Source organism: Stegodyphus dumicola, chromosome X2 (assembly GCF_044657685.1).
Source record: "Stegodyphus dumicola isolate Sdum_Otavi_A_Nest chromosome X2, ASM4465768v1".
Taxonomy (NCBI): Eukaryota; Metazoa; Arthropoda; class Arachnida; order Araneae; family Eresidae; genus Stegodyphus; species Stegodyphus dumicola.
The window spans coordinates 61,949,692-61,965,941 of NC_140781.1; the positions used below are offsets into that span (position 1 = coordinate 61,949,692).

At 33.9% G+C, this 16,250-nt stretch overlaps 1 protein-coding gene across 2 annotated transcripts in view; it reads left to right on the plus strand.

The window, feature by feature from the left end:
* Positions 1 to 951: 951 nt before the first annotated feature.
* LOC118188494 (tetraspanin-14-like) overlaps positions 952 to 16,250 on the plus strand; it is an 87,286-nt gene continuing 71,987 nt past the window's right edge. For both annotated transcript variants that reach the window (XM_085809720.1, XM_085809721.1), the window contains exons 1-2: positions 952 to 1,150; positions 13,866 to 14,069. In XM_085809720.1, the coding sequence (XP_085665846.1) occupies positions 1,064 to 1,150; positions 13,866 to 14,069 (291 nt within the window). In that variant the 5' untranslated portion in view covers positions 952 to 1,063. The remainder of the gene's footprint in view (positions 1,151 to 13,865; positions 14,070 to 16,250) is intronic.

Below are 16,250 nucleotides of genomic sequence, written 5' to 3' on the forward strand. Positions count from 1 at the left end.
AGGATGGAATAACACGACACACAGAGAGAAAGAGAAAAAAAACGCCATCTTGTCATTTTCTGATAGGGTACCGGTGTTCGAATACTTTTGTGACCGACTGTACATTATGAATGCAGGTGTTAACAGGATATAAAACATTTATCTTTTCTGCTACGTTGATGACTACTACACATTTCGAGATTAATATCAACATGGTAGTTACAGATATGGCACTATTTGCCTTTTGTTTTTACTTAATATATTTAAAATAGTAATTATTTAAAATTATATTAATATATTTAAAAATTCCTGGATGCTTAAAAACTGAAAAGGAAAAAAAAAAAAATCTAACTAAAGATCATAAAAGATTACATGACCTCTTAAAACATAATGAATCATTAGTGCCCCGGTGGTAACATAACCTCAGCAGGCGAAAATTGTAGCCAAAGCATCGCCAAACACCGCTGATACATTATTCATGATTTTTGTCAAAGATCTTTACCATATATGTTTACGTATCCATTAGTATGATAGAAAATGCTTATAAACATTAACTACCCATAATAAAATGAGTACTGCAGAGAGTGGATGAATTATGGGCAGTCCAGTTTTCTCTATGAACTGCAGCTTAACAAAGGCGCCTAAGTGACAGATTTCTAGGAAATGAAAACACTTTTATTTTGGATAATAAATTAGTTTTAGCTTTCATGCTAAACCCACAGCCACACAAAACTATCACAATTTCCTTTTATAAAAGTATATACTTCTGCATTTATCAAAATAAAACAAAAAATTAAACACTTCTATCAACGTAAAATACCACAGTAATCAGTAATATTGAAAACGGAATCTTCCGGCGTGTTCGCTATGTGAGCGCCCTCTTCGTGGAACTTTACATAGAACGCCGTGCAACCAATGAATTTGAATCTTATATCTTCTTTGATGGCAATAGCATACCCACAATACCGGAAATCCGTTTCCAGCTCGTAACAACAGTAGTTTGTAGTTGTAAAAATTTTGTTGCAATTCATTAATTTTGCACTGTTGCTAAAATTTTAGTTCTCAGTAATTAAGAATTTGTATCATGATTCGAGAACGAATAAGGCGGTCTGAAGATTATATTAGTTCGTGCACAAAATATTCTCTATTTTTTTTCAATTTAATATTTTGGGTATGTAAATTTTCTGCAAAGTTGTAAAATTTTGGTATTTGCGATCACTTTTACTGATATTAACTCGTATAACTTTAATGTAATTAACAAGAACAACGAATTGTGTGTATATATATATAAATGAATAAAATTATGTGTGGGAATTAAAGCATGAGTTCGAGGTCTCAAACCGAAATTTTCCCTTCAACGGTATACGATCCTTTCTCGAAAGTTTGCAGTAATATTAAGTAATAATCATAAAATGAAATAGAATGAGCATGGAATAATAAATTAAAAGTAATTTTAATTGTATTTCAATAAAGGAAGAGACATCTAAGTTGAAAATTATATTATTTACTAAGGTGCATTTATAAGGAAAATCGGTAGGAATATTGAATATTAGTGGAATTGTTGGTAATTCCAACTATACATATAAGAGAAATGAAGTGGCTGAAACCTAATATCAGTACATCCTGTTAATGAATTCTTTTGTCCTATTTTGCATCTCTTCCCAGCTATATTGGGATTTTTAGGTTGTTATTTGCTTTTCCATCTCTTTTAAATATACTAGCATCTGTTACTTAAAATAAGCCTTTTTGACCTCTCTGGCTTACATTTGTATCATAATCACTGCACAGTACGTAGTTTCTTGCATCTTAATTGGTACTACAGTTAAAGTGAGCTCTCATTTTTCACGAAGTAAAGCATATAATGGAAATAAAGTAAGAAAAAATAATAAGGATGCTGTACTATCTTCTGTAGCTGTCATTACCATAGTTGTCATACAAGCCAGGTACAGGGCCAGAGCATGTGCAATAGGTGCAGCTTCTCTAGGCAGCAAAATTTTGAAAATTTAGGGGATTGCTGGGCGGCAGGTGCTAGAAATTAGAAGTAATTGTGCCGGGCGACGAAAAGCGTAGGATTCCCACTAATCGGGTAGGTAAAACTGATTTTTAAGTCTCTACAGACGCTGCTGTTTACATAAACTGAAAATTTCTTTTCATATCATTGACTTAATTTGTAAACTCATCATTGATAAATTTTAGAAACATTAACGATTTTCAATACATAAAAAAAAAAATGGGCCCATGAATGAACGAGTGATAAAACCATTGGATACTGGGAATTTATACAGTTTCATGTCATGGTGAATGGTTTGGTTCATGAGAGTTTTTGTTGTTTTTTTCATGTGTAGTATAAATATTCCTTTAGAAAGTTCTCTATGAAGGCATCCTTCTGCTTAGGTAGATAGCCTTCAAATGTTTTACCCTGATCGAAATGCAACAGTTCCTCACATAGTCTGATAATCAGTTCCACCAACATCCTGGGCTAATTATTACAAAAATTAAATATAAACAAAAAATAAAATTGCTTCCAAAATCAAACAAAAAATAAATAAATAAAATTTTATAATTATGCCTGTTAATTGCCAATGAAGCTGAAGATTTATGTTATATATAAATATACATTATATTATGTATTCAAAAATGTAGGTATTTTCTTATTACAATGACCACCATATAAGCCTCTAGCAATATTAAGAATTACTGATGGGAAATCAGTAAATAGTATGCAAATCTTAAAACGAGAAACTAAGAGGAGGGGGAGAATAATACACAATATCTTTATAGTAGCTATAATTTAGTTATAACTGTTTTTATACATTTTTTCTTGTCTTGTATTTTGCCATCATATAGTCTCAGAAGCTAAGTGTTAGCAAGCTGTTCCCTTTTGTCTTTCTTTTATTTTCCTTTTTTTGAAGACTCCTGGAGTTGTCTGAGTGTCTATATACCTGCACCAAAGGTTGGATCTAGAGAGTCACTAATACAGTCAAAAGTCGTTAATTCGGACACCCATAATCCGGAACTCAAAGCTACAAACTTTCTGCACATACGTGCATGACGCGTGCGCGTAAGACCTTTACGGCTGCAAATATGCGTGTGCGCGTGGGCATAATACGTTTACGTACGCGCGATTAATGTATAACGGAGGGTATAAGCTAAGCTAAAATTATGTAATTCAGTTAATGTTGCAGATTGCGTTGTTCCTTAATCTTCGAATTGGATCCGCCTTATTATTTTTTGCAGACTGTTAGAGCAAATTTATAAAAGTAAGCTTGAACTTTCGATTATGTCAAATAGAATTTCCGATATATATTTACTAATATGTAAAGGATCTACACAGCGAAAGTATGTTTCAAAATCCGAAATATGTTTATCAATTTCACGTTGCTCTGCGGCCGGGGGGGGAAGAGGCAATGAATTGGAAGTTGCTCTGTCAGCACTATCCTTATCTTCAGGGCAGATGTTTTTACTTTATGCGGCTTATAATTCCTTATTAAATGTAGTATTTCATCTCGATGCACTCCGTCTTTGATATGATTTAAATCAAGTTCCTCGTCATTATAATTCGCTTCCGATAGTGAAGAAAGTGACACAGAGGTTACTGAAAACGAAAAAATTTCGATTGACAAATTAGTTGGTATTCTCGACACAGCAATTATAGGACTTGAACAGTGGAACTTTGTAACTAAACAAGAAATTATGTCTGTTTAATAGAATTAAAGAGAAAGTATTATCACATGAAACGAAGCCACTTAAACAACTTACATTGAAAGAAATGTTTAATAAAGTAAACAAATATTAAGCTTTTTCTTTTTGTAAATTTTGATACCCTTTAGATCATAATTGTTCTTTATTTCATAAATTACAGTTTCATATTTTTAATTTTGTAATTTCTGCATGCCATCTTACCATATTTAAACTGATGATCTATAATCCGGAATCGCCGAAGTCCTGACGAGTCCGGATTAACGACTTTTGACTGTATCAATTTAAAATTTTCCAATTCCTTACTTGGAATCATCTGAATGCATTATGCGGTTGATCTTTACATTATGGTAACTTGGCGTTTTTTTGGCGACCAACTCTCCTACAGCAGCCCTCTATTTTTTTTTCCCGCCGCCATTTTGTCTTCACGAAGTAAAGACATGTTTCTTTTCTTTTTATTTACTGAACACTTCTTCCAACAATCTACTAGCCAAATTACACTTATGCTAGAAATTTTATCTAACAAAACTGCTTAATCATGACAAATATTCACTGCAAAATTGGGAAAAAGTGTACAATACCATACTCCTTACGCGTTTTTCAAAATAACACATACACATAAACCATGTACATGCCGACTTATTTTTACTTAAAAAAACATCCCAGAATTGCACAAAAATGGCATTGCGCACACTCTTCACTATATCCATGTACACTGCTTTTTTTCTCATAAATTAGAAAAATTTCACGAAAATACATGACAATTTTCTCAATCTTTAAACCCGGTAAAAAGAACATATATGAAATTACCTGATCGCGAAAAAGTAATGAACATTTCCACATATAAAATAAATAAAATATCCAAAAACTTTTACCTCTAAATCATCTATTACATTATACACGTCACCAACGAATTCATACCGCAACCATTACAAATACTTAGTGTCGCATATTTAAATTATTTCCATGCATGTTTACTTCAACTAAAACGTATACCAAATTCCTACAAACATAAAATTCACAAAATAACTATCATTTAATTAAAATATAATTAAATTCAAAAACACTACTTAAAATATAAATGAGCACATACATTAAATTAATACATACATAAATACCCATTTCGAATTCACTTTAGTTACGGCCATGGGATCCAAAAATTCACGAACACTGTTTCACACAACACAGAATAAAGCCAAATACCAAATTTCCCGATTTCCCCCCTTTTCCGATTAAAGAACCGTAATTCGTCCATTAATATCACATGACATATCCCATGATCTCTCATTTCCCTCACACAAAATAATGCGTAATCGGAACTGAGTACTGCTCACATTATTACCAAAGTGCCAGGTAGTAACCTTTATTGCCTCCAAAATGTCGCCAAACTACCAGTTACCATATTGTAAAGATCAACCCATTATGCTTCTTCCTTAAACATAAATATATTTTTGAACCATCTCTGTTAAGGTTTCATCATCTCTGTTCAGTATTTACACAAGTAAATATTCATTTATTATCTGCAAGTTCATCCCCAAATGTATTGTTTTATCAAAGCTCTGCCCGCATTATTGTTTCACTTTGATCTTTTTTCAGTTCTGCTAATTTTCCTTTCAAGTGTTTGATCAGAACAAACTAACTTCCCTTTTATACGTGTTCTTATTAGTGGTTATTTTTTCACACATATTTAACTGTCTGTTACACTGGGTAAAAGTATAGTTAAGGGTACCCCTTGGCGGTACATGGATACCGGTTTTGTGCAATTCTTTGACTTGTTATTCTGGCTTGCGAAGCGGCGATTTTTGCGCAAAAATCATCGCTACACAAAGCCAAAATAACAAGACAAACAATTGCACAAACTCGGTTTCCATGTACACATCGACTTATTTTCACTTAAAAAGAAATCCTCGAATTGCACAAAAATGGCATTGCGTGCTCCTTTGACTTTATCCATGTACACGTCGACCTATTTTCACTTTTAAAAAAATCCCAGAATTGCACAAACTTGCATTGTGCACTCCCTTTACTTTGTCCATGTACACATCGATGTATTTTCACTTACAAAGTCAAAGGAGCATCAAATTGTACAATATAGGCAAACAAAAAAATACATAATCTCAGTAAAATACATTTTAAACCAAACAATAAAATAACATAAAAAAGGAAAAACATGTTATACATTTAAGTACTACCAAAAGCAAATATTCGCTTACCATGATTTTCGAGTTCGTTTCGTACACCCAGAGCCACGTAAAAATCAAAATATCAATCGTACTCAAATGACTTTTTTTCAAACCAGGTACTCTTTCTGATCGAATGCTTCACATAATGACCATCTGAACCTTTCTTCCTACAAACCCATTCAAATCCATCTAAACAGTTTTTACATTCGACTAGATGCATATGCTTCCTACATACAGGACACTTATAATGGCTACTAAGTAAACCTTCATTTACACACCAGTCAATTAAAGCTCTTTTGCCCTTTTGCTCCAAATCGTACAGAAGCTTCAAATTAATCTTACTACACTCGGCCATTCTACCGTCTACAACACATCCGATGATTCAAAATTTCGCAGAATCATGCACCCGATTACGTCACAATAGGGTTTCCATAACATTGAACTACTCAGACTACCATAAATGAAATAACAACTTGGCGATAAATCAAACAACAAATTCGCCATAATACAAGGGGTACCTTAAAGTCAACTCTACCCGTTGCACTGTTCTTGGCTCAGTAATACATGAAGTGCAGTGTAGTATGGAAAGGTATTATTGAACCATAAAACCAATTATCAGCATGAAGACCTGATTTTTTCATGCAGGTTTTCATAATATGTATTGGATCACCTAGAAAGTTCAGTAGATTTTTAATGATACATACAAATGAAAACATGAGAAAATTTCATTGAATCATATAGACACCACTGTATTCTATGACTTTTTCCCATTTCTCCACCATTTAGAAAATACCTTTTTTAAAAATGTCATTAGGTTTATCCGTAAAGCAGTTTTTGAGGCACTGTTTGATAATCTCCAAGGAAGTGAACTTGGGTGAAAATCTGAGGAATATGGGGGAGGACACAAATTTTCCTTATCAGAACATCCTATTTGTACTCAAATAATCTTTGTGTAACATTCAGCGAAATGTAGATTTGAACATTATGGCTAATCTTCCAAAAGTGTGGTAAGTTGGCACCAAACTCTTTTCGTTGGTGAAGTCAAACTTCGCATTGTGTCAAACTTCAATTCCCAATTGCAAAAAGAAACAGCGATGTAAAATCTAACATCGCCAAATAAAAATGGCGCTAAATACAACATAAGCGTAAATTACTGCAAACGAAAACATAAATTTAAATAAACTACAGTACAAAGTCTGTAATCTGGACGTCCAATATCCAGAATGATCTATAATCCGGACCTCAAAGCCACAAACTTTTTTTTATATATGCTTTACGCATGCGCATTTAGCACAAAAAATGAAGCAACTTAAACAACTTACATTGAAAGAGATGTTTAATTAAGTAAACAAATAAGTTTTTTTTTCTTTTTCTTTCTTTCTTTCTTTTTTTTTTTTTTTTTTTTTTTTTTTTTTTTTTTTGTGTGTGTGTAAATTTTGATACCCTTTAGATCATAATTGCTCTTTATTTCATGAATTACGGTTTCATATTTTTAATTGTATAATTTGTGCATGCCATCTGACCAGATTTAAATTGATGATCTACGAGGGCCATCCAGGAAGTAGATTACGTTTCCGTCTGTGTCCGCTAGGGGCGGGGCTGGCGCGGCCATCTTGGGGTCAGAGCGTTGCGCAGCTCAGTCTGCATCTAGCCGTGCTAGTGAGAGGTTCGTGCTATGCTCCGTTCAGATACTGTGACGGTTTGAAATGTCTGCGTTAATTGAAAATCCCGCGAGCTGCGAGGTGCGCTCAGTAATAAGGTTTCTGACTGCAAAAAACTGTAAACCGATAGAAATCTATCGGCAGCTTCGTGAAGTGTATGGGGACAACATTATCACTGAAGGTGGAGTGCGTCAGTGGGTCATAAGATTTCAAAATGGCCGAACCAATGTTCACGACAAAGATCGAAGTGGGAGACCCAGCATAGTGACCGCCGAACTTCTCGAAAAAGTCGATGCTAAAGTCCGTGAAAATCGAAATTTCACAATAACGGAACTTTCTTTGAGTTTTCCACAAATTTCGCGAAGTTTGTTGCACGAAATCATCAGTGAAAAGCTTGGTTACCACAAGTTTTGTGCAAGATGGATTCCAAAAATCTTGACAGAGGACCACAAAAATCAGCGAATGGCTGCAGCGTTGAACTTTTTGGACGCTTACCATAAGGATGGTGACTCTTTACTCGATCGCATCGTTACTGGTGACGAAACATGGGTGAAACATGTGAACTGTGAAACGAAATTGCAATCAATGCAGTGGGGGCACACAAGTTCTCCCCAAAAACCCAAGAAATGCATGCAAACAATGTCGGCAAGGAAGATGATGGCGACTGTTTTTTGGGACAGAAAAGGTGTAATTTTGGTGGACTTCCTGGAAAGAGCCACTACAATAAACTCTCAAAGGTATTGCCAAACTCTCCAAAAACTCAGAAGAGCAATTCAAAACAAGCGCAGAGGAATGTTGAGCTCTAAGATCTTGTTGATTCACGACAACGCCCGGCCCCACATGGCAAATGTCACTCGTAAAGTTCTTGAATCTTTTAAGTGGGAGTTGTTTCCTCATCCGCCGTACAGTCCCGACCTGGCACCGAGCGACTTCCACCTATTCCCAGCAATGAAGAAGTGGCTGGCTATGCAGCGTTTTGATGACGACGCACAGCTGCAAGAAGAGGTAACGAAGTGGTTGAAGGCGCAGGCGGCCGAATTTTTCGACGAAGGAATTTCCAAGCTCGTACATCGCTACGATAAATGCCTTAATTTGTATGGTGACTATGTAGAAAAGTAGTATTTGAGTGTGGCTTTCATCTGTATATAATAAAATTTGTTTCCTATACTTTGTTTATTTTTTTATTCCAAAACGTAATCTACTTTCTGGATAGCCCTCGTATAATCCAGAAAAACCCTTAATCCGGAATCGCCGAAGTCCCAACAAGTCCGGATTATGGACTTTGTACTGTACACAAAATTCAAGTCACAAACAGGAAACTAAAAATTACAAAAATAATACGTACCAAATGTCTCTTGACTTGCATAAAAAAATTGTCAATCATGTAGATATATTCAAATTCACTAGCAATGGATGCATCATAAACTCGCTAAAATATACAAGTTACTATCATCGTAAATTCAACACACTGAACCACTTTCGCTCAACACTTTAAACATTCCACGTCTCTCGATTGAAATATGTAAGAAACAAAAGTAAAAAAAAAAATAATTAACTGACCTGAAAAACATTAACAAAATAAAATTAAATAAAAACATTCATAAATTATAAATTACATGCCATCTGAAATCTAACATTCTCCCACCAACAACAGTTTAACTTTCTGCAAATATTAAATGGTAAAACTTTTAAAAATAAACACAATATACCTTCTGCAAATATTAAACAGTAAAACTTTTAAAAATAAGCACAATAGTTCAAAATTAAATTTTAAAAAAAATCTGGCTACACTAAACTTACTGTCATTACAATCGCTGAGATAAAGATCTATGTTTTGCCACAAGAAAACATACAGCCGGAAAGCACAGCCAAATCGAAATTGCAAATAAAAACTCTCGCCAAGTTTTGTGCTCACCCCGCTTATGTAAGATTAACCAACATTGTCATAATGGAAGACAAACACCTCGACAATTGGTCAATTCTGGATGTTTTACTTAAATTTTTGCTTTTAAAATTGTGTTTTGGAAACAGCATTTTTCTAAATTTGGAACTACTCTGATATGCGCCCGAAACCCCATGCTGCCATATTACTATCTAAATTTTTTGTCTACATTTCGAACGTTAAGTCTAAAATGTCTCCAAAAACGTAGTTTTCATATATGCAAAAACCACGTTTTGAACACACAATTGAAGCTAAAAATCCGAAACAAAAACAGAAAGTATAGATAGCAAAAACGTAAAGTTTCTAACCAAAAGTATTTGACAAGAATCCATGTACACAGCGATATGTTTTAACTTAAAAAAAATCTACGAATTGCACAATTTAGGCAATGAATGAATCTACAAGCTACTCACACCTCGCTTTAATAAATTAACACAACAACAATAAATTTCAAAGAATACCATGTTCACAGCATTCTGTTTCAACTTTAAAAAACATCTACGAATTGCACAATCAAGACACTATGCACTAATCAACAAAATAACTAAAATAACTTTCAAACAATTAAAAAAAAAAAAAAAACAATAACGGCAGAAATACCCACTGCCCCTCAACAGGATGGCCACAATACTTGCTTTTGCCGAACTTCAATTCAACATTTTATCTTCCCCTTCCCTAACTTCTTGGACACAGACGTTAACCAACGAGCTCCAGCAAAAGATTTTTCAATGTCAACAGGGTTGCCATACAACAGGCAGTCGCACCAAAAACCATCGCAGAACACATATCACCACATTTGGTGAAATTAGGGCATATATCAGAGTTGTACCCTATTCTTCAAATTCATATACTGTATTTTTTGGAATATTTAGTTTGTGTGATAGTTCCTGAATTATACAACATGGATTTTCAACAATAATTTCTTTTAATAAGTCCATGTTTACTGAGGATGGTTGTTCATCGTCGAGGCTAAAATTTCCATGCTTAAACTCCTCAAACTGCCTTCGAATTGTGTCATCAGAAACATTGTCTATATACAACACAAATTTTACAAGCAGACTGACTGGCGGTGTTTCCTTTCCTTTTCTTTTTCTTTCTTTCTCTCTTTTTTCTTTCTTTTTTTTTGGGAGGAGGGGGGAAATAAAAAAGCATAATGTAACAAAAATGAACTTTTGAGCTCTTTATTCTTAGCATTGTACTGAAACAAAAATTACAACATGGACAGAAAAGACTGTATTTAAACATCTACTTTGACCAAGGTCGCTCCTTATCAGAATAACAAGATAATTATAAGAAAATGTGCTGTGATCTGAAAAACCATAAATGAGTTGACTAAATATTGTAATTCACATCTTGGGAGGGGGATAAAGAATCATTGCTTCTCTTTCATTGATAGTAACTTAAAATTTTTCAGCAATTTTTTAGGGAATTTTTTTTTGTAAATAGTAATAAATACTGTTGCAAGCTTAACTCTGTTTAAACTGAATCTGAAAATTCAAATAAAATTGCACATAAAAACCTGCAAGTTAAGTTTGCCTGTTAGTGATGCTTTGATGAGGCTTAAAATAAACCCTTGTCAACAGTGCATGTTAATAGTTTTATTAATTTTTGCTTGTTAGTCGAAAGGGACTATTGTTTTTGTTTTGCGATTTTGCGTCCAATCACTCTGAATGTACATTTCACTTTTCAAACAGTTGCCACCAAATATCATCGACCTGTATTATATTTGAAAAAATTAAATAATGAAGAATCTGCATAAATGTATGTATGTTTCTTGCACTGTCATAAAACAACGGTACCACAGCCATCAAATTTTGAATGGCGTAATCAGCCTGCGAATATGGGCATCTGGAAGCCCAAATTTGGAATTTGTTTTATTATCGATTTCATATTTTGTAAAACTTTAACTAATTTTTTATTAACAAACTCTAGAATTTCAAAGCAAGCAATGGCAACGATGTACAGAAAAAACATTTTTATCTCCAGCGTGCGAGATTTTATCAGAAATTCTAAAGATATCCTCAATTTAAAATTATTTTATCATATTGCTCTTAAACTGATTTTTTTGGTTTAAGTGCGAAGAACATGATATTTAATTAATATAGGTAACACACAAAATGTTAAAAAAAGGCCCGTTTGGACGTAATTTAAAATTTGAAACCTTTCAGATTTTTTTTTTCTTTTTATATTTTTATTAACTGATGTTTTAGTTTTTATACATATATATATATGGTAAAAGTATATTTACAGGTACACCTTGTTGATTTTTGGCAGTACATGGATATCGAGTTTGTGCATTTCTTTGACTTGCTATTTTGGCTTGTGTGGTGACTATTTTTGTGCCAAAATAAATAGACGAAAAATTGCACATACTCGGTATCCATGTACACATCAACCTAATTTCACTCTAAAAATATCAGAGAATTGCCCAAACTAGGCTTTGTGCAATCCCTTGACTTCTACCATGTACACATTGAACTATATTCACTTAAAAAGTCAAAGGAGCAGCCAAAAAATATGTATACAGTCAAAAGTCGTTAATCCGGACTTTTCGGGACTTCGGCGATTCCGGATTATCGATTTTTCCGGATTATAGATCATCAGTTTAAATCTCGAAGATGGCATGCAGAAATTCTAAAATTAAAAATATGAAACCGTAATTTATGAACTAAAGAACAATTACGATCTAAAGGGTATCAAAATTTACAAAAAAAAAGCTTAATATTTATTTGTTTACTTTATTAAACATTTCTTTCAATGTAAGTTGTTTAAGTTGCTTCGTTTTATGTGATAATACTTTCTCTTTAATTCTATAAACAGACATAATTTCTTGTTCAGTTACAAAATTCCGCTGTTCAAGTCCCATAATTGCTGTGCGGAGAATACCGACTAACTTGTCAATCGAAATTTTTTCGTTTTCACTAACCTCTCTGTCACCTTCTTCATGTCTTTATCCATTTTTTTGCAGCAATTCCACTTTTTGTTTGATGGACATCGAAACATACTTTCATTTTGTAGATCCTTTGGGAGCTCCAGCATCGGAAATTGTATTTGACATAATCGAAAGTTCAAGTTTACTTTTATAAAATTGCTCTTACAGTCTGCAAAAAATAATAAGCCGGATCCACTTCGAAAATTAAGGAACAACGCAATCATCAACATTAACTGAAATAGATAATTAGATAATTTTAGCTTATACCGTCCGTTATACATTAAACGCGCACGTGAAAATGTATTCTGCGTTAGCGCACACGCATATGCGCAGTCATAAAGGTCTTACGCGCACGCGTAAACGGCTATGCGCATGCGTCAACGCGGCGTGTGCGCAGAAAGTTTTTAGCTTTGAGGTCCGGATTATAGATCATTCCAGATTATGGGTGTCTGAATTAACGAGTTTTGACTGTATAATCTCAATAAACTTCATTTTAAATCAAACAATGAAATAACATAAAAAAGGAAATTCATTTTTGCACTAAACAAAGGAAATATTCCCTTACCTTATTTGCGAATTAACACGTCTTCAGTCAAACAAAATTCCTTAACAGCATCTAAAAACTTCCTAAAATTATCTGAATTAGAATCTGTGTACTGGCATCATCACATAAATTCACAAAATAAGAGTAAAAAATATCGACGTTCGATCATATGCGTTTCCTTCCTACAAACAGAACAGTTAATAACGGCTACTAAGTAAATCTTCATTTACACACCAGTCATGTAATGTTCTTGTCCCCTTTCTTTCCAAATTGTATAGAAGCTTCAAATGAATCTTACCACATTCAGCCATTTTACCATCTAAACCACAAAACAAGCAATATACTTCTTAACCAACACACGCTCACCACAAGCCCTTACGAATTTACCACAATAATGCAACCGATTATGTCATAATATGTCAACTACTCAGGCTACCATAAATGAAACAAGAACTACACGATGATACAAGGGATACCCTTCTCTCTACCCTAACCATATATATATATATATATATATATATATATATATATGTGTGTGTATGTGTATACTAATGTAGATAATTTAATTAATGAAATGTTTCTCGTATTTTCTATCAATAGTGTTAAAACAGCTGTTGCCAAGAAAAGTTTTCTTTACAAACTCTCTTTAATATTTTTAATAAATTTTTAGCTCTTGCAACATTTAATAACAATGGAACAGGTGATTTGATATTTGTTTGATATTTAAGCAAATGTGTGAAAAAAGTAGTGGTAATTATTTTTCAGTAAAGTTATCATTAATTAAAAAAATTAAATTTGATCTTGAATTTGTCTAAGCCTAGCCTTGTGTGACTGAATGGTTATAGCCTATTTTATATTGAATCAAATAGGCCAAATAAAGTTTGAATGTTATTTAAGAGAATAAAACACTGACATATATTTGCAGCTTGTTGGAGGTGCAGTTGTTGGAATTGGTGGCTGGTCATTCTTAGAGGAGTATAATTACAAAGGTCTTCCTGAAGTAAATAGTGCTTTTGAGCTTTTTGTACATGTATCTATAGTAGTAATGGTTTTGGGAGGAGTAGTTTTCATCATTAGTTTTGCTGGCTGTCTAGGGGCACTGCGTGAAAATACTTGTCTTTTAAAATTTGTAAGTATTTTAGTTACATTTTGTTCTTAATATAGCTTTATTAATGTTTATAATTTTTTAATAATTTTGAGTGCTTATGATTTTAATAGCAATAAACATCTTTAATATGTCTAAGAACACTTTCAGGTTTGGTCAGGAAAATTATTTGTATGTGGGATAATGTGTCTTTATTCCCCTTGTTCATTCTGAAAATTTCTAGTGCATGTTTTACTGAAAAATAAATAAATGTTTTCTGCAAATTTGTTGGTACTTACGTATTATCGCAACCAGGTTGGCGCGATTTGTAAGTTTGAGTAAAAAAGTATGAATAGAAAGAAAATGTACATTTATTAATTGCAGATAATTTTTAATACAGTTTTTTATATTATTTTGTTTTAAAATATAAAATAGCAATTAAACCCTTCCGGTTTCGAATTTGAATAAGTTGCAGAATTATTTTTTCGGCGGAAATCTTTTGGCTATTGCTTTTAGCACTGATTGAAAACCGTCTTCGCCATTAACAGCTTGAGCTTGGCACCATATAACTTCGATAAGGTATGAGTCAAGATGAGGGCTGTTCCTCTCTGTTTTTTGTTGCGCCATTTGGCTGAGCCCCACATGCGCTCTACATGTTCCGTGTGAATGCACGTGTTGGGATCCACAAAGTTATATTTGTGATTAACAGTTCCATGCAGAAATCCAGCATTTTCGAACTCACTTGTATTGTATCCTTTCCAGCAATCTGAATAAATGATGCTTCCTTCCTTGATATTTTCGCAAATTTTTTCCATGAGGGTAACGGCGCTTCTGTTAGGTACAGTAAACAAAAAAGTAATTCTGCAAAAAAGTAATTAAAGTATTTCAGAGCATTCAATCTAACCAGTAAGAAAAATAATTTCTTTACGAAAAACTACGTATAACACGTAGGGTTGTCGTAAGTAGGGTCGCCAAATTTGGCGATTTATGCGAATTCTGGCCTGGTTGCATTAATACGTAAGTACCAATTTGTTTAACCTTTCATAGCTAGATTGGAGGATTTTTTTTTTTACATAAAAAATAACATGCTGACTTTAATTGAAGGTTTTCATTGTACATAGTTTTATTTATGACTTAGTTAGTTGTAACGAAAGTTTTTCGCCAAAAAATATTCTTTATAAAGTTGGGGGAAAACACATGAAAACAGTATCCTTAGTGCGGGTAGTAATCGCCACCCAAATCTATGATTTTCTGCCAAAATGTTGGTAGTTTTTCAAAGCTTTCAGCCCAGAAACTTGGTGGTCCCAAGTCCAGAAACAGATCAACCTCATTTTGGATGTCCTGTGCAGAATGGAAGACAGCACCAGTGAGATTTAGCTGCAGGTGTGAGAAAAAGTAGAAGTCCAAAGGAGCAATGTTATGGCTATATTGTGGGTGGAGCTAAAGATCCCATTCGAGTCCGTACAGAGTCCAGCTGGTAAATGGTCTTGCATTATCTTGATGGAACATCACCTTTTGTGCCGGAATTCAGTTTGATGTTTTTCCTTGATAGCAGCATCAGCACAGAATATCATCTCACTGTACACCTTACTGTCGAGATTTTTACCTTTTTCCAGGTACTCTTTCTTTGTGAACAATACCATGGCAATCCCACCAGATACAAAAAATGATCCTTTTGTCGGTAAAATTGCACTTTGTGACGCTGCTGACTGGCTCAATGGTGCAGATCAACCCCCCTTTTCAGCCTGTGTTGTTGAAGTAATCACAAGTGATAAACCAGACCAGAATTTTGTCTTTGTGTTGCTATTCGAGCAGATTAGTGCAGGGCCAAACAAGTCTATTCTTATGTGATTGAGACAGCTCATGTGGCACACAGTGATTGAACTTGTATGTAAAGTTTATGTGATGCATAGCACAACTAATGGAATGGAACTAACGTCTAACTCCTTAACGGGCTCTCAAGGAGATGCATTCTGAAGTACTTCAGAAGTACCCTCAGGTGGGCCTTATCAACATCAGGAGGCTGGCCAGAGCACTCTGCTTCTTGAATGTCATAGTCCTTGTTTTCGAACTTTCGATACTAAGCCTTCGCATTGTCATATGATATGACATCAGTATCTAAAGTTGTACACATGATTTGGTGACATTCTGTAGCTGATGTTTTGCAACAGAACTGGAAGTCAATGATAGTTCTAATCTGGTAACATGATAGTTCCATTTCAGACA